The sequence below is a fragment of the Balaenoptera borealis genome (assembly GCF_965194805.1).
Source record: "Balaenoptera borealis genome assembly, chromosome: 7".
NCBI lineage: Eukaryota > Metazoa > Chordata > Mammalia > Artiodactyla > Balaenopteridae > Balaenoptera > Balaenoptera borealis.
The window spans coordinates 82,283,239-82,302,725 of record NC_138864.1 but is presented as its reverse complement, the minus strand read 5'-3'; the positions used below and the strand labels follow the sequence as shown (position 1 = coordinate 82,302,725).

Genomic DNA, 19,487 nt, shown 5'->3' with positions numbered 1-19,487 from the left:
GTTGGGGCCAATTATGTGTGTGTGTGTGTGTGTGTGTGTGAAAGAGAGAGAGAGAGAGGGAGCAGGAGACAGAGAATGTGTATATCTCTGACACTATTATAGAAGTTGTGGCATATATTCAAGCTCTTCTGAGCTCTTTCTCAGTGCTAAGTAAACTGAGTGCCAAGCCATATGGGATTATAGAAATGAGTAAAATACAACACTGATCCAGTAGATACCATCGTCTAGTGGGAGAGACAACACATATAAATATTGATATGAAGCACAGTGTGCTATGATAAAAATAAGATTAAAGCACTGTGAGAGAAGGGTAGAGGGATAGATGCATTTTAGTTGGCAATATCTTGGAAAAGCTTTGTGGAAGAACGGGTAGCGGCAGGGGCTCAGAGGTTGAGTGAGCTGGGCAGGCTCACTCGGGGTGGAGGGGTCAGGGAAGGACTCCTGAGGAACAGTCATCCAGGAGAAGGTTCAGGCCTTGTGTGGGGAAAGGCATCACTGGGGTGGTGGGGGCAGAGTGTGGGGTGGGGAGGAGGATATAGAGGATGTGGGAAGATAGAAGGAGAGGGTAGTCTGAAGTGATACTGTGGAATCCTATCGATGCATCAAGTTACTAAATCTGGACTTGGCTTGTTTCACAGTGAAGAGCCACTGAAGATGTATGAGTTGGGGCAGGAGTGTGTGTGTGAGTGAGTGTGTGTGTGTGTGTGTGTGTGTGTGTGTGTATCTGCATGCAGGAGGGAGGGGGAGCGGAAGAGAAGGAGGAGGGAGGGAGAGGCAATCTGTGCTTTAAAAAGGAAGTGGGTTGGCAGTTGGGGCAATGCAAGGACATGAATGGAAGCAGGGAGGCCAGTTAGCAGGGGATTGCAGTGACCCAGCTCAGAAACAATGCGGTCTACAGGAAAGACGTGGGCATGGTGAAGAGGAGGTAGATTCGAGTTTTATAATGAAGGCAAAGTAGCCAGGGTTTGCCAAATAATTAGAACTGAGGGTTACAGATGATGGTGAAGGTGTACAAAATAGGTACAGGGGTTCTATGGCACCAGGCTGGCTTGGGATGGGGAAGGAGAAAAAGGAACCACTTTGCATATCCATGTATCCATTTATTAATGCACAAGGCAAATTGTTATTGAGCGCCTGCAGGCACTGAGTGGGGACTGGGACACAATGGACTAAGACAGCTATGGAGCCCCAGTGGCACTGGGAACTGGGGTCGAGAAATCATGACAGTAATTAGGTTTCTATGTTATAGACTTGGGAGTTGTCCTTCTAAAAGCGGTCTGTGAATCCAGGGTGCTGAATCAAGGAGAAAGTTCACCAGTGGGAAAAAGGTCTCATAAAATTATCTGATCCTCCAATCCTCAAATTTCATTTGGTGTGACTTGTAGTTCTTTTGCTGAGAAAAAAACCCATATATATATATATATATATATCTCATCTTTGCCCATCATTCAAGATCACCCGTTCTTTGTTTTTTTCCTATGATTTCAATGCTATAGGCACAAATATTTAATCTTTCTTAAGTAAAGTTACTGAGGTTCGGCACTGCTTGAACCTAACTAAAGTAACAAGAGACAATTAAAGTAGAGAATTGCTTTTCAAGAAGGGTCTGGGGTGTTTGGTCTCTGAGCTTGTAGGCGTCTACACCTTGGAATCTCTCTGTGCAGGTCAGCTCTGCAGCCATCACTGGATTGTTTTCTCAGTCCTTGGAGACTGGCCTGATCAGGTTCACTAATGGTTGGACTTTTCTTGGTATTTGCTTACATAACACTATCAGGACACATGTCTTAAATATTTTATCAGGTTTAAAGGGCAGTTTTCATAACATGGCATTGTGTGGCCTGCAGAACAGACAAGGAGGGAGGAAGAAGGCTCTTAGCCTGTACTAAGTGACCTAATTTTAATACACATTCTGATATTAAAATTTGATTAACTTGATAAAAAGACTGCAGGTATTAAGATGTTGGTTTTCCCTGTACCGTAAAGACAGCTACTAAAGCATAGTGCACTTTACTTAAGTGCCTCTCCCTTAGCTAGTGTAATCAACTCCTGAACATAAAAATCATGTAGTCCTGACCTGTGTCTAAGCTGCCCCTGATTTGGGAGAACTGAGCATGCACTAATTGCACGATCGGGCTGTTTGCATACCAAAATGGAGTTGAAATGCTTCTTATGATAAGTGAACACTCGAAAGGGGGGGTGGAAATTTATCCATTAGCCGAAAGGCCTGAATGCACTATAGGATACAGAAGAGCCACTCCGATTATTAAGTGTTTTGTAATCTGAAAGTGTAAGTTAACAAGAGTAAAATGATGTGACCCAGGAGCAGACCTTTTATAAACCTTAAAAGCAGAGAAGCAACACCACCAGCGAAATTGCCCGGATCCCTTTCGATCTTTTCTAGGCTGCTAGCTGATTATGAAACAGTGTCTTCTTTGAAAAACACCCTCATATAAATGAATATTTGAATGTTTGCCACCAATTAAAATCACCCTAGGAAACAGGTATTTCTACTTGACTCTTTAAACAATGGAATCCCTCGCGTTTTGCCTTTGACTAAGCTGGCTCTGAGGATGAGAGTCATGATCCTAGTCGGAAATACTTGCTGTGAGTATGTTTTAGTTTTTTTCTATGAAAGCTCCTTGGTTCCTTTGGCCTGATCTGTCTTTCTGACGGATTTATCTGTTCTTAAATTATACCGGTAATTTAAAAATTTGAGTGGGCGTCAGAATCACCTGGAGGGCTTTTAAAGACACAGATTACTGGACCTCACTCCCAGAGTTTCTGGTTTAAGAAGTCTAAGGTGGGGTCTGAGACTTTGTGTTTCTTACAGGTTCCCAGGTGATGTTTCTGGGCTGGTGCCAGGACCACACTTTGAGAACAACTGAATTTGGTGTTTTCTAAGATCTCTTAGTAGCTCTGAACGATGCGATGAACTCAATGGAGGCTTTTCTGTCATGGTAACTGATTAATTCAAAATAATGAAATCTGTCCCGATTTCCTGTTAATCAGAAAACTATCTGACCTCTACTAGAAAGTAGATTTTTTACAAGTGCATTTGTGTAGAGTAAGTGGTAGAGTATTTGTGGCAACATGGATAGACCTTGAGGGCATTATGCTCAGTGAGATAAATCAAGGAGAGAAAGGCAAATTCCATATGATGTCACTTATAGGTGAAATCTAAATAAATCAGACTCGTAAAGACAGAGTAAAATGATGGTTACCATGGACTGGGGGCGTGGAGAAAAGGAGAGACGTGGTTTAAGGGTACAAACTTACAACTAGTAGATAAAAAAAATCCCGCAGATCTAATGCACAGTGTAGTGATTAAAGACAACAATACTGTAGCATAATCATCAAACTTGCTAAGAGACTAGATCTTAATTATTCCCACCACAAAAAAGAAATGTGACATGACAGCGGAGCTAACAACCACTACAATGGCAATCATATTATCATATATAATCGTTCCAAATTAACATGGTGTATACCTGAAATTTATACAATGTTATAAGTCAAGCATATTTCAATTATGTTTACTGTTTATCTGTTTATTTTATTTATTTATTTCGTCTGCATTGGGTCTTAGTTGCTGCACGCAGGATCTTCGTTGCTGCACGCAGGATCTTTTGTTGTGGCACGCGGGCTTCTCTCTAGTTGTGGCGCGTGGGTTTTCTCTCTCTAGTTGTGGCGCGCAGTCTCCAGGGCGCATGGGCTCGGTAGTTGCGGCGTTCAGGCTCTCCAGTTGAGGCACGCCAGCTCAGTAGTTGTGGCGCGCGGGCTTAGTTGCCCCACAGCATATGGGATCTTAGTTCCCTGACCAGGGATCGAACCTGTGTCCCCTGCATTGTAAGGCAGATTCTTTACCATTGGGCCACCAGGGAAGTCCCTTCAATTATAAATAAATAAATAAATATTTTAAAAGTAAAACAGAAAGTGGTAGAGTGTTATAACCTTAAATGTTGGATTCTATTCCCAAGAACAGGGCTAATCAACTGTTGAACTTCTTGTGAGCTTTGTTTATCAGCAGAATGAGTTTCTGCTTTACAAAAAATTTAAAGTCAGCAATCAATATTGATAATATTTCCCCTTGATGTAGATTGGAGGCCTAAGTTAGAACTAAATGGTGTTATTGTATGAAAGGAAAGTCTGAGGCAAGTGTTGGAGTGGAGAGCAGAAAAGGAACAGAAGAAAGCTGAATTGGAAATAAGCAGTGGAGGCTGTGTGTTTACCAGTGAACGAAACCTGTATCAGCACCAGTGAGTATATGTGGTCTTCTGAGACCCTTTAGTTCCTTTCCTGTTACTTTCTTTCATGACCAAGGTCTCCAAATCAAGGCCACCAGATGGAATAGGTCTACCTAAAGGAATGCTTTTCAAACTCTAACTGCTCGTCAAAGACCTGAGGTTCTTATCAAAATGAAGATTCTGGTTCATTAGGTCTGGGGTGAGGGCTGACATTCTGCATTTCTAACCAGCTCCCAGGTGATTCCAGTGTGGCTGGTCCCTGATCACGGGACGCATCAGTGCAATCATGCAGTGCACCCCTTCATTTCAGGTGAAGCCTTAAAGCATCACATTACTTTCTTCTGATTTATCCTCTTACCTTACAGCCCTGCCATCAAATGTTTAGTTGGCTTGCATAACTGCTGCCACATACTAAGCCAGCAGAGTTATCTTTCTCTCCCTTTGTTTAAGTGATCCTGATAACTGCCTACTTTGTATCTTGAGATGGCTTAACAAATGCTCCCCTTCGCTATTTTTCAACTCTCTCTCTCTAAGACCTGCACCATTTTATTGTGCTAAATTGTTAGTCGGACTTCATTTTTCAAATGAATCTTATTATTCTGGGTTTTGAAGTCAACTCTAGTTTTCTGAAACTTCCCCTTGAATCTGGACCACAGAGGTGAAACAAGACAAAGCAGGTGGTGAACCCCATGGCTGTCTTGGAATCACCAGTAGCCCCCAGCCTAAAAAATGGATGATATCTGATAATTCTTTTCACATGACATGCCAGCTTTCTTCATTTGCACAGTTTCAATCCGTTTCAATGCCTGATGTGTATCCAGACATCAGGACGGTTTAGTACATTTTTATTGAGCACCTTATTTGTTTGAAGTACTGATGGGATACCAGTCTACGTTCTCAGTTTGGTTATAACCCAGGAGAAAAACTTGGATGGAAGGGGAATTACGTTAGGTGAAGACTGAAAGAGTGTGTTCTACGGAGCAGTGAACCAGCAAGTAAGGACCCATTGCTGGTATAATGACAATGGCCTTGTAAGAATCAGGATTCTTCCTCTTGATCTTTTCAGAATCCTCCCAACTCTCCGGTTTTCAGTATCCATATTAGGCAAAATAGATCTGGCTACTTCCATGGGATTTGCAACTTTCATAAACTTTTTCTACAGTCAACATATTCAGTGATTGTTTTGTAGCTAGCCCAGGGGGAGTTCAAGTTTCTTAGTCTGAAGGCTTCCATTTCCTAATTGCTATGCTGGTCTTCATGCAATGTCTCATGGACACCTCATGAGATATATATTGTTGTCCTGATTTTACAGATGCAGTAACTGAGGCCTTGAGAGGTTAATTTGCCAGGTAAAACAGCCAATGACAGAGCCAGCATTCAGGCCTGGAAATGCTGACTTCAAGTCCATCGTACTGACTCATGGGTTTTGCGTACTGAATAAGATTCATTTGAAAAGTAGGAAAAGGTAGAAAAGTGAGGGTAGGGGAGAGCCGTGGATACAAGATTTAAGGTGATCAAGGCAGACTCAGCACCCCCCCATGAGATGCAGACAAAATGGCTTTGCACAAGACATTGTTCTCTTGAAACTCTTTGTTCTCAGAGGCTGGAAGATGGCAAAGGAATAAGAAACAGTGTAGCCATCCCAGTTCAGTCAGAAAGCTTGGCTTATGGCTGGAAAAACAGTCTATTCAAAATGGAGTTATTTTGTAATGTTGCTATTAAGGTAATTGGACCATACTCCGAGACATACCTGGAGGAAAGAGCTATGCACAGATCTACTTCATTTAATTGCTTTGTACAAGGGGCCAAGTCTTAGCTTACCTTTACATGAGAGCTAAGGAAATAAGCATACACAGCTACTCAATGCTCTGAATTCAATACAATGGAAACTTATAACCCATTGTGGCAGATGCTGTCAGGCTGCCCAGTTGCCATTCTTTCACCCAGTCTTCTTTGAGAAAAGGACCTCAGTGTGTTTGGGATGGTGGCGTGCCCACCTCTGGGGATGGATGGTAGACGATCTCACCCAGTGCTTCCAAACATTTTTTCGTGACTCGCCACATAGAAAATGATTAAATTTTCACAATATGCTGTGCTAACCTGGAGGGAATTTGTAGGCATCAATATGGGGCTTGGAGAAAAACAAATCTATTATATTCTTTTCATATTATATAATTATGGTAAGAAAAATGAAATACAAATATTTAGAAAGAGACAAATTGTTAAATTTGGATGATATTTCCAAATAAGATATTTCCTAATTTTTTAAAATAAGAAACTCAATCGTGTTTCCACAAACCTAAAATTTAAAGATCAGATTTTAGGCTTGAAATGGTTAAACATTCTGCCATTTCTCTTCCAGAATTTTCTCTTCAAGTCCTTGATCGTCATCACAATTTTTGCTCACACAAAATTGGTGACTAAAAAAAAAAATCAGAACCATGTTTACAACCATTCAAAATTGTAAGAGTTGAAAAGGTTTTTTCCCAAGTCTAATGTTTCTTTGACAAGTATTAAAATTTTATGTGATAATGTGAATGTATTTCAAATCCAGTAAAACTTTTCATATCAAGTATCTAAAGATCATGATGAAGTTCTAATCTTCAGAATGTGTAGTCAGCCTGCTGGTAGGTTGGATGTTACTAAAATGGTACATCAATTGCCCAGGGACAGAAGTTCCTGATAGAGGTAAAGGCTGAGATTGGGGGTAGCCAACCAGAGTGGGGCCTACCAGAAGCCCCTATTTGACCTCCCTGATCGATCCCCAACCCCTAATGACCACACCTTGGGCTATGCAAACTCCTCCTTAGATGCCTGATATAGGTGTCTGTTAGAAACTCCTTGTCCCTTAGAAACTCCTCCAGCAGCCCCAGGCCTCTCGTCCCTGTGCACCATTGCAGACTCTGCAGCTGGCTTCTCCAGTACGTGCCCGGGGGGGCAGCACCTCTGCAGCCGTGCTCACCTGTTGTCAGCAAGTACCAGATACTACTCCCTGTGCTCACCCCCTGAAGGTACAACAGAGCGTGTCATTGGACACCACCCTTCTCAGCCCACCCTGCAAGGAGTTCTGGAAGACCATGCTAATAGCCAAAGACAACCAGCCAGCAGGCTTCTGCTATACCAAGAAATGAGGGGAACAGTTTTATGTGGCTTAACTGTAACCCATAGGCCTTATTCGACACAGGGCACTAGTTGGGAAGCTTGGGTCCAAGCAAGCATGATGATCTGGTTCCCCACTGTTGCAGCCTCTTTGAAAGCTAAGAGAGGCTAAACGACCTAGTTCTGGTCAATGATACACAACTGGGTTGACCAGGGATAGGAGTAGTTCAGGGACAGGTTTTGTTTTCCAAGTAAAAGAGAACAAAAACGAATGTGTCTGGTACTGATCCTCCCCCAATCCTTTCTCCCTGGAGTGGGGATGTGCTCTAGAGCTTCAGCAGCCATCTTGTGACTAAGAAGTGAGAGAGGTATCAGAGAGAGGCCAGGAGTACTGCAGAGCTGCTGGTGCTGACCTCATTCAGTTTCCAGATTAATGCCAAGAGCCCTATCTTCAGATTTCCTATTATGTCAGAAAAATAAATCCCTATTTGTTTAAGCCACTGGAAGTTGAGTTGTCTGTTACTTGTAGTGAAAAGTATTACTTACATGTTTATATTACTGTGCCTATAAGGACCCATAGAGAATGAAGGACATTAGCGTTCTTTATCCATTCAACAAAATATTGAAAACAATTCCATCCTCGGCAAGTATAATGCTAGTTTTGCAAACATTCCTTAAGAAGAAGAACTTAAACCTGACATGTTATCTGTGAAATAGATGGTGTGGATATCCTTCGGTACCTGCGGCTTGTAGGTGTAGGGAGCCACTTCAAACACATGTTCAAGTGTGGCAACGCCCTGGTGTGTGGAGTGAGAATAAGCTGCGTCTGCTTGCGACGGCTGGGAATGTTGCATTTCCTTTCCTGTGTTGGTGCGGCAGAGTCTTAAAGGGCTGGAGAAGCCCTTCAAGTGGTTTCCCATGGCAGCGTTGGGGAGAGAGCAGTTACTAGACCTCTCTTGCCTCCAAGAAACTCACCTAGCTTAAGTGAAAGGAGAGATTTATCCAAAGGACCTTGGGCTATTTTATGGTAAAACCATGCGATGGGGAGGGACATGGTTACAGTGAGCCGTTAAGGACTACGTCAACAGGAAATGACCATCACCAGAGTTCTCTTTCTGCCTCTTGCTTCTGCTTCTGCTGTTCTGGCTTTATTTCTCTCTCTTGCTACAGACTAGTTCCCTTACCGGGCAGGAACTTAGCTCCTGGTAGCTCCCAAGTTTACATCTTTTAGATTCAGCTACCAGAGAGAGGCTGACTCTCTAGGTCCCTGTCCCTATATCCAGTTACTGGGGCTCATTGTTCATTGGGAGCCAGGGGCAGAGTATTAGACTGAGAAGCTATGGCCAGAGGGCTGGGCCATCCATCTCCTGCCAGAGGCAGGTGGACGGAGTAAGGGGAAGAGAAGTTTCCAGAAAAGGGTATGGTAGCAGTACTGGGCAGAGTTCCTTATGTAGCCACCACAGAAATAATTCCCACTTCACTCTGTGTATTTATACTGACAAAGGATACAAGTAAGGAGAAGACAGCTGTGTTGGTTTAAGGTCATGTAGGAAATCAGTAGACAATTTAGAATGAAAATGAAGAACTATTCATTCTTACTCTGTCTAGGCTGTTATGTTCATTTATTCTAGCCTTTTTTTTTTTAACATCTTTATTGGAGTATAACTGCTTTACAATGGTGTGTTAGTCTCTGCTTTATAACAAAGTGAATCAGTTATACATATACATATGTATAGCCTTCTAGCCTTCTTGGTAGCAGTTCTCATTGCTTTCTTGGAGGCTTGTTGCTAAGAGCTGCCCTATTTCCTTGTCACAAAGCCTTCTTTAGAAAGTTACTATAGTACCTGGAGGGAGTTTTGGGACAAGAGTTTCCTAACCTCATCCTGGAGACATTATGCCAACATCTTTACAAACACAAACACACTGGAATCACTTATGGAGAATATGAGAAAAATATAGCAATGATCTTTCTTGGAAACTGTAAGTGTAATCAGTCAGTTTAAAGCAAGAGAGTAGGAAGTTATTAAACATGACAAGCAAAATCTTTCTCACTCTTGTTGATGGTTAATTTTTATATTTTGGATATTATGGCCTTACAAACTGAGCCGTAATATCCAGAAAATTTCTTTGCTTTGTAAAATTAGTTTTTAATGTTTAATGAATATTCAATTTGTTTCAGTTCCAAGCTTCCAGTAACATAAGAATTTATTAGCCATTCATTCATTCAACAAACGTTTGTTAACATCTGCTCTATGCCCAGCTTTATGCTGTCTCCTCACTGCACTTTTTTCTCTTGGTATGTTTTAAGTGTTTCTATGAAGTGGTTTTAGAAATAACAACTATTTCTCTTAGCAGTCATTTTCTCCTCACTCCCTTTTTGGAAATCCTGCTCTGCCCCCAGAAGTAGGAGCTATAATTCCATGTAACCCTGCTTCCCTAGACACAGTTGATTGTACCAGGGATAAAAACCTGACCCCAGATGGTCAATCGGATTCTTTCTCCTGAGAAATTGTAACAGAAAGACAGAAACTGAGTTGGTGTTGGGTGTTAGAACTAAAAGACCATAGATATGCTGGAGGCTGAGGCTGTTATTTTGGAGCAGAAATGATGGGCCCACAGAGAAGCAATTGAGTATACAAACCAGTTTGCAGAGAGAGAAAGAGAGAGAGAGAGAGAGAGAAAGAGAGAAAGAGAAGCAGACATGGAGCAGGATGAGAAAACATCTGGCATCAGAGGCCAAGACAAACCGGAGAGATTAGCTATTTAATGACTTTCCAGAGTCATTGTCATAGTTGCCACCATACCTAGTTGGGCTCCATGACCTACCTTATACATCCTAAGAAATTCACCTTCACTCAAGCATACTTGACAGGGTTTTTCTTTCTTTAAGCAAATCCCCTCTGACTAAGGGATGAGCTGATGAAGGTCAAAGTCAGTGAGCTAATTTAAATAGAGAGCGCTCCATTTAAGGTAACTTGAATATAATATTAGTAGATCAAGGACTTATCCTGTGTAAATGCAATACAAGCAATCATGTTTACTCAGAACAATTTTCTTGCTGTAAGAGAATTGAGGAATTAGAATGTATTGTGAATGTAGGATCTTCCTTTTTTTATTCATTTAAGGGAACATGTAGGCAGATCTCCTTCTGAGAAAGTGCAAGTGACTTATGGGAGAACTTTTTATAGCCCATTGCATCTATGTTGTAGTAATACTGGTTTCAAGAAATTGATGGAAGATTACTGATAATTGCTGCAGTTCAGCCTCCAGTTGGTATAAGGAAATATGATGTGAGCAGAGACACAGTATCTGACAACATATAAGATGAAACTTAGTGGTTACTAAAAGTTTTATGACTTGATTTTCAGGTTTAAATATCACCATTTTCTTTTTTAAAAAATTTTATTGGGGTATAGTTGATTTACAATATTGTGTTAGTCTCAGGTGTAAATATAACCATTTTCAATAACAACAATAACAATGATAACAGTAATAGTTTTGCTAGGTTTACCAGCTAAAAGACTATTTTTCAGATGTTATCATTTATCCATCCTTTCAGCCATTTTGAAAAATCATCTACAGTTGCTAAAAGGAAGTAGCTTCTGAAGTGGGCAAATCTAAACCCAGACTCTGTCTTTATATTTTTAAAATCAGTATTTTTTTCTCTTTTGCAGCTGAAATTTTCATGCTTGTTCTGCTAAAGTTGATGTTACTGCCATGGGAACAGGTCTCACAAAATGTCTTGCTTTCAATTACTTTAAAAAGGGGGCCCATTGTGCTCCAGAATTTTATGATCTCATAATGAAGATACTTAGGTCCCAAACCACAAGGCAGGTTGTCTTGCTAAAAAACTATTTTTCTTGGATAAGAAAATATGGAATGCAAAATTAAAATGTGATCCAGTAACCAACCAATAATCAACCACAATAGCAAGTGTGAGATAAAAGGATATTATGAAGCCCCAGGGACACACAGGGATGAAAGGAAGGGTAGAGATTAGAGTCGTCTATCCTCAAACTATAAATGTGGGATCATAACAATTTTTTTAACCAATAGTAATGGCTTTAAAATTGCAAATGAGTGTGGAATGGGTATTACAAAGCCTCTCTTGGGAACCATGAGTGTACTGAGTGGTCCTAATGCAAATGTAACAGATGGGATTGCCATTAGAACAGCAATCATCGCCCCATACCCCAAACTGTTGTTTCTGTCCCAATTTCAAATATCCTGTCCCAAGGTCAGGCTAGGTGTCAGATGACATGCCCTGGTACTTGGTTTTAAAATCGGACTGCTGTGGCCACAGAACCAGGTGGATGGGTTGGAGCATTCTGATAATAAAGGAGAAGGCAGAAAGGAAATAACAGATCCCCATCTTGCAGATGTTTACTGTGTGCCCATTGTGTATCCACTGTTCTAGATCTTGGGTTGCAAGGGTGAAGAAAATTGAAAATGCCCTTTCTCTTGTGGAGCTTACATTCTACTTGGGGGAGACTGACAATAAAAAAAAATAACTAAATATAAATGTTAGATGGAGGTAAATTATATAGAAAGTATAGTCTGGGCAAGGCAGATGAGAAGGAAGAGTGAGAGTGATATAATTTTTTGTAGGATAGAAAGGCTTTACTGAGAGGGAGACAGATGAGAAAGGGAGCTAGGCTGACATCTGGGGGAAGAATATTTTGGATAGAGGGAATGAACAGTGTGTGAAAAGGCTCTCTGGTGGATAGTGAGAGGATGTTTGAGGAACCTCGAAGATATTAATGGAGCTGGAGAGGTGTGAGCAGGGAAGGAAAATGGTAAGAGATGAACTCAGAATGAACAGGGTGAGGTCAGGTGGGATCTTTATAGAACTTGACAGTAAGGTATTTGGCTTTTGCTCTGAATGAGTGGAGAAGTCCTTGCAGGGTTTTAAGTAGTAGAGGAATACAGTCTGACTTCCATTTTCAAATGCTCCCTGTGGCTGCCAGTTAGAAGAGCACTGCACTAATCCAGATAAGAGATGCTGGTAGCTGGGACAGAACTGCAACAGTAAAATTGGTGATAAAGGATGGCTGGATTCTGGCCATGCTGATGGATCAGACTGAGTATAAGAAAAAGAGGAGCATGACTAGAAAAATAATAAAAGAATAAGGAAGAGGAAGGAAGGCAGGAAGAAGAGGAAGGCGGCGGCTAATGTTTATAAGAGTGCATGCATACTGGGCTAAGCCTGTCCTTAGGACTTCTCTGGAGGTCAAACAAAGAACACCAGGATTTGACTGTCAGACTAGCCAGCATGTGATTCTTGGTTCACAGACACAACTTAAACATGAATTTACACTGGCTGTATTTCTTGACTGTTAAAATCTGCTGATCCCAAAGTCATGTGGCCAACCCATTGTGAATGCGTTAGACTCGTGGCCTTAGTTGGGAAGTTGGATAGAAGAGGCAGTGGGAGAGTAGTGATGGTCTGGGAAGGAGAAAATCTCACCTGCTTTTGTCCCTAGATGATGGTGACCCTGAAGGCCTAAGCCTTGGTTTATGAGGCATGAATAAGATCTTGTGCAGAATAGATGTCATTACCCCCAACCCAAATTTCATCATACAGAGGGTACGTATATTATTTGCATTTGAGTGCTTTATTATATTGGAATTGCAGTGATATTATTAACATTTGTACAAATGCACAAAATCTTGTCTCTTCTTGCTAGAAAGAGATGTAAAAATCTGACCTAGTTGAACAGTCTTAATGAACTCATTGTCCGTTGGTAACAATAAATGTGTTCACGATGCAACAAAAAGCTTAACATAAAATTAAACATATTAAATGCTGTTGCAAGTATTTACATGTATGTACCCCCAGTTTTTTTCTCCTTCCAATAAGGAAGGTGGTTGCTTTACAAACAGACAAACAAACACAAATGCTTTGCTGTTTACAATTACAAACAACCCCCCCCGCCCCACGGAGTCCAGGACTTAAAGTGACAGCACCTTTTATGAGGACTTCCTTAGTTAACACTTACTTTGCACAGTGTTAACCTTTTTTCTCTTAGTTCTATTTTTTGGACAATATTTATATTCCAATTGTCCTAGAACACTGTATTTGAACTGAGCTATTTTTTCTGGGCCTTTTCGGAAGATCCCAAATCCCATGTCCTCTCCAGGGAGAATATTTCAAGCTTATCTTTTCTCCAAGACAAACCTCAAAGGCAGAACTCCTCTCTCTATGAGGCAGGTGTGATTTAGCAGAACATAGAAGGAAAGAGGGCGAGCAGTTCTTCTGTTCTACTGGCTGGCTGGTGGGGAAGGGTCCTTTCTCTGAAACCCCCTCCACTTCAGCATGGCTGATACCTTTCATCATGTCCTGTAGCGTCTATAGCCTTGGTATTCTAAAGGAGCAAACTAGACTCTAATGAGCTTATTGTGCATAAGATTTTAATGATGTATTTAAAGCTAATTTATTCAGGTTCCACATTCTCAGTCCTGAGGCTAAAATGATTCTGTTAAAAAAAAAAAATCCTATAAAGTTCTATAAAATGAAACACAATGCAAGAAAATCTTCAATGGCTTAAGAAGAGCTTTCTAAATCCTGGCTTCTAATGAGCTAGATATTGTAAGTTGGTCTAAATATAACAGCTGACAATTATTGATCTCCCTCTGATGATAAGCTTGGAAAGGTATCAGAGTGCCACTTAAGAATATTAATCTCTTAAGAAATGCTGGCAATTTGGCCTTACCCCTCCTCTTCAACTTGTGGTTAAATAGCTTTTTTTAAAAAATAGACAATTTATAAGGAAAAAAATATATAAACACTCTTCAAGCAATTTGGCTATAAGCATTACATCACTGAAAAACTCCACAAGAAATAGTAAAATATTTTGAACGGACATACACTTTTTCATTTTCACAACATGATGAGCTGGGTTGTTTTTTTTTTTTTTCTTTGTTTTGGTATTGGATTTTACTTGTAAGTTTATTGCTTCAGTGTCTTCTTGTCCTTTCTTAGATTATAATTGTAAAATAGAGGTGCTGTCCCTAATTATGGTACAAGGCAACATTGTATTTTTGAGACCTAGGAATGAAATAGTTAGGGTCACCGTTTTTTTTCAGCAGCCCAGAGAGACGATGGCGAGGACGACAGTCTGATGTGCATGGTGATGCACAAAAGAATAAGTCGCCTGGCTCATTCAGCACACTTTGGTTGGAGGATAAGAGAGAAAACTGTTAAGTGTAGCATAGCTGCTCCCTCACATCTGTTGCATAACATTTGTTAAAAACATGCTATGAATAAAGGGAGAAAGAGTATAAACTGGCTCTTCTCCTTGGCATTCTCATAGCAGGCTTCATCTAGGTTGATGTGAGCAACGCGTCTTGGCTATGCTACTGGTGAATGCACGCAAATGTACCTGGTGCAAATATTCCGTAAAGTATTTTAAATGATGCAGCTCAGAGCCTAAGAGGAAGCGTGGGGGACCTGGGAAGGGGAGGGTGAAGGCAAGTTTCAGGACAGGGGGGAGGTCTGAAAGAGAACAAGAGAAACTGACGGGGATTACAAATGCTAAAGTGCAATTTTAAAATATAAATTATTTTAAAAGCAAAGAGAGATTCTAAATTGCTACTGTTCGCATAGGCACGATTTTATTCCAATTTAAACGGGTTATTTCCTTTCCCTTCTCAGATATACTGCATAATGGAACTTGAATGGCTTGAAGCTACTGCGCACGGTTTGGGAAGGGGCGAGAAGAGCACTAAGGAAGCTGAATAGTGCAAGGCATTCTGGGAAGCTGGGGTGCGGCGGGGAGCAGCAGAGATGAAGCTGTTTTTACACTTTTACAAGAGAGCTGTTCCAGTTATAGTTACCGATTCCCTTTAGCTGAACTCTGCTCCCGAAAGGAAAGAGCTTCCTTTCAAAATGAAAAAAGAAATAGATGATTTAAAACTGTTCCGAACATAGATTAAAAAATAACTCACAGAGCAATACAAATCCTTGGAATTTCTATGCACAGAGGTCTAAACAAACATTTCCACCAAATGATGGAGAATAGCCATTTGAAACCCTGTAAAATGAAGATACACACAACTAGGGTAGTTTATTATGAACTAATCCTTTAAAAACAAGTAGATCCTACAGAAGAATATTGTTCAAATGGAATGTTTAAAAATAACATTTATTAATAAATATCTTATAAAATTCTAAATTAATAGATTCCTGTTCAAATTTTGCTTTGGTCCTTGAATTCCACTGTATACACACATACATACATATATATTTTCTTAGATGGTTTTTTATTAACCAGAAAGAAGCACATTCTATCCTAACTGGATGGCTAGGTTTATAGCAGTTACAGATGCTTAAAACCCCCCAGCCAAAGGCTGGTCTTTTATGGCAGCTGGTTGATTTTAATGACAAGCTCAACTAACACACGACAATTTTCTGAACTAACAGACCACAGCCACCTGCACATTCACCACGGATGCCCCTCTATTCGGAACATGCACTGCACTTGATTTCATGGGACTGACAGTCTCCAAAGAGCAACTGCTCCAAGTAAGTCACCCTAATGATAAGGCATGCAGTGACAGTACACAAATTGCTCGTCCTCATGGGCCGTGTTAAGACTGTGACCGGCAAACACTGATGAGGAGATAGGAGAGGGCTGAGGGGAAGGGTAAAGGGAAAACATCCGACCTCACGCCAGGCGTTAAAACGAGTCCATTCATGTACAGGGAGGATTTTCACTCTACCTGTCCTGGCATATGTTGAGAAATGTCTTAAGGAGAAACAATTAAGATGGGACTGCCTCAGTGTAGGTAAGGACTGACCTGGTAGAAACGCTATCAGGTGTCCCTATCTTGGCTGCTAATTCCTGTCACAGGAGGCAGGGGAGGCGCTGTGGAAGTTTCCAGGCAGGTTGGCAGTGACTTCAGAAGCAGATCCTGCTGATAAAAACCCACCTGTGAACGAGGAGAGGCAGTGCTGCGCTGCGGGCCCTCCCTCCCTCCTCAGGATGGGTGCTCTGAAGGTCATTGCAACTGATCTGTGACCATATGGATGGATGACCCAGTAGCTGGGTGGGAGAGGAGAACGGGGCAGAATGTTTCCCCAGATTGGCAACAAGTGTGGGACAAGAAGGAGAGATTTTTCAGGCAGACCGATTATTCTACGGTCTGGTGAAAGCTAGGCCTTCAAGTGAAATACTTAATATTGATAAGTTGAGTGTTGGATTTGACCAATGAGCCTTTCTGTTCAGGATTTCAAGAAGCTCTGACAACGTGCTGGCATCCTCCATTTACTGTATTTCCACACTGCTAATGAACATACCTAAAGGCCCTGAGTATAATAAGAAGATAGTTTATTCTAATTATACGTTGAGGCCCGTTTGCTCACCTGTGTGTGGTGGTTTGCCTTCTTAGCATAAAAAAACAGACATAATTGAGCTATACATAATGCACGTCAGTCAAACCGTCAAGCTGCTGAATTAAGAAAACTCAGGCAAGTTCTTAACTGCAGAGGCTTTCGGTTTAACAACTAAATATTTCAATTAAGAGGTGGAACAGAAGTAAAGTAAACCATAATTTTAGTGACAGCCCACTCCTTGGACATTCTGATATCACCAGTGGATTTTTTTAAAATCCATTTCATTAAGTGCTATGCATGCAGTAAAGAAAGAAAATATTTTTCACTTAAAGCAAAACAAAAATAAAAAAAAAATTTAAAAATTTAAAAACCCAAACAAATATTTCAATGAGCTCTTTCTCCTTTTTAGGGGGACACATAAATGGTCCTAGGAAGGAGTTTAGAAAAAATTATTTTTGATTTCAAAATAGAGACAAGAATGTTAACTGCTTTTTTAGCTAAATCTTAAACTTCTTAGGAAGCCAGTTAGGTTAAACCATTCAGCTATGACAGCTGGGATTCAAAACAAAACAAAACAACTGAATTCAGTATTTAAAATACTTAAAAATATGTTTGTCTAAAATATAATAGAAAATCCTTTTCTTGTTTGCATTTTTTTCTTTTTTCTCTTTTTTTGTTTTTTTTGCTTTTGCTTTTGTTTTGATTTTTTAGATCATATATCCAAGTTATGAGTTTCCCTGGAAACTCAAAACTTTCTTTTTGAAAGCACTGCATACATGAAAAGATTGTTGATAAATACTGATTTAAAAAGTAAGTTATTAGATAAAACTGAAACTAGTTATAAAAACCATGCTTCATGACCCTTATATTTTCTTTTTTTCTCCAAAATAGATTCTTACACTATACTGAGAGAAAAAAAACCACATCCTTCCCTTTTCTGAACTCTTATAAAAGCTACACCTTTTGTAAAATACTATTTTTTTATATCCCATTATCTCTCTCTCTCTCTCTCTCTCTCTCTCACACACACACACACACACAAACACACACACACACACACACACACACACTCATGTTTGGAGGTCAAGCTTTCAAATGGAGATGAAACACCAGCACCTGCCTAGACCACTAGAGAAGAACATTAGCCCCAGTTATTTGTGAGATGTGATATTAAAACCTTAGCACAGTAGAATGGCTTGTTTCAAGGAGGCACAACTGTGGTTCGGACTATCTGCTTTCTATAATGGGCAAGTCCAGGAAAGTTGCTGAAAGTATAAATCAGAATTATTCAGAAGAGTGGAGTAGCCATATCCAGGGGGTACTTTGAGCAGCCAGAGTGCTTTAAATGCTGTGGGAGGGCTGAAAGCACCTCCGTGGAAACATTAGGTTTTCTTTCTCTCTCTATTGCTCCAGTAGTTTGTCTACTTTCACCCACCAGAACAGCAAAGACGGTTCCATTGCTTAAGAAAAAAATAATAATATATCTTAGGCTATTAGCAGCTAATGATTGAACAATGTAATCTGTGTAGTGAATAGAGCCCTTCTGAATTATTATATAGTACATGGATTTTCAACGTTATAGACAGGCCATATAAAACCAGTTGTAATTCGAGGGTATGATATTCTAGCCCTGCATCATAATTTGGACTTTCACAATTGAGGCTTATAAAGCTCCCTTCCCTAGTGTCTCCACAGCTGGCATTCAACAGTGCTTCACCTACAGCTAAGCCACCTTTTATTTGCTCTGATCATTAAAAACATTAAACCAGGCACATTAAACATCTCCCAGTTACTATTTTGTAAAAAGCAAGAGTTGAATGGGTCAGGGGCAAGGGAAGCCATGGCTAGGTCCACATTAGCTTTTTTTTTTTCCCTTTAAACATTATTTTCTTCTTTACATGCAACGTTAAAGGGGAAAAAATAAAACAGAAGGAAGTAAAAATAAAGAGTCAATAGGGAGCCCAGGTAAAAGTGGAAATGGAAAGGAAAATTGGGCATTCAAGGAAGTGGACCAAGAGTAGAAGGAGAGGTGGTGAGATGCTTGCTGATTTTATTTGGACATCAATGGAGCTTATACTTTTTTTATAGTAAGAGAAACAGTGTTGTGGAAAAGGCTCTCCATTTATCTGGGATTCTGGTGACATCATAGCGCCAACTCAACATAAGCTACGACATCATCAGACTTCTCCCCCAGTTGCCTTGCAGTCTGTATACTGGACATCTAGGTACGCCTCATTTTGGCTAAAAGCTGTGGTTTAACAAGATTCAACGTTTCAGGCAAAGGGTTGGACTGATAAGAATGAAACCATGACTATATACAGAAAGAGTTCAGTTTATAAACAAGTAACTGGTACCAGAAAATTGGAGAAAAGCACCAAAGCATTTCCCAAGCTGATAGATTATTAATTGCATAACTCCCTTTTTTGCTTATATAACTAAGTATAAAAGACAACATTTCCATAATAACTATAAAAATGAAAGCCAGTCTTTGAAGGGCTGAGGAGTCTTCCAGGTCTGAGTTAATTCTAAAAATGCCCTTAAAACAAAGGACGCAGGATATGCGACAGCTCTCCTTGGAGGCAAGGTCTGACCCTCGGATTTTAGAGAATCGGATTCAGGTCTGTTCTGTGAGTGGTGAGCTGACTGAGGGTGGAGCTTCCTACCACCTCGCTGACGGCCGAGGAAGTGGTGATGGTGTTATGCTGGATGACCTGCTGCTGAGAGCACGTGGGGACGGGGCTTGCAGGAGGGCTACTCTCTGGACCTAGGAAAAAGCACACACACACACACACACCAATATAGCTCTTTCC

General features: G+C 40.6%; 2 protein-coding genes across 10 annotated transcripts in view; one reads left to right on the top strand and one right to left on the bottom strand.

The window, feature by feature from the left end:
• TRIL (TLR4 interactor with leucine rich repeats) overlaps positions 1-15,101 on the top strand; it is a 119,747-nt gene extending 104,646 nt beyond the window's left edge. The window contains exons 1-3 of one of the 2 annotated variants that reach the window (XR_014246322.1): positions 21-4,256; positions 12,827-12,930; positions 14,998-15,101. The gene's annotated coding sequence lies outside the window, so the exon portion shown is untranslated. Of the gene's footprint in view, positions 1-20; positions 4,257-12,826; positions 12,931-14,997 lie in introns of those variants that run through there. The other variant, XR_014246321.1, reaches the window with a different exon arrangement.
• CREB5 (cAMP responsive element binding protein 5) overlaps positions 12,940-19,487 on the bottom strand; it is a 409,001-nt gene continuing 402,453 nt past the window's right edge. For 7 of the 8 annotated variants that reach the window (XM_082397957.1, XM_082397963.1, XM_082397958.1 and 4 more), the window contains one exon: positions 12,940-19,441. In XM_082397957.1, coding sequence (XP_082254083.1) covers positions 19,278-19,441 — 164 coding nt within the window. In that variant the 3' untranslated portion in view covers positions 12,940-19,277. The remainder of the gene's footprint in view (positions 19,442-19,487) is intronic. The other variant, XM_082397962.1, reaches the window with a different exon arrangement.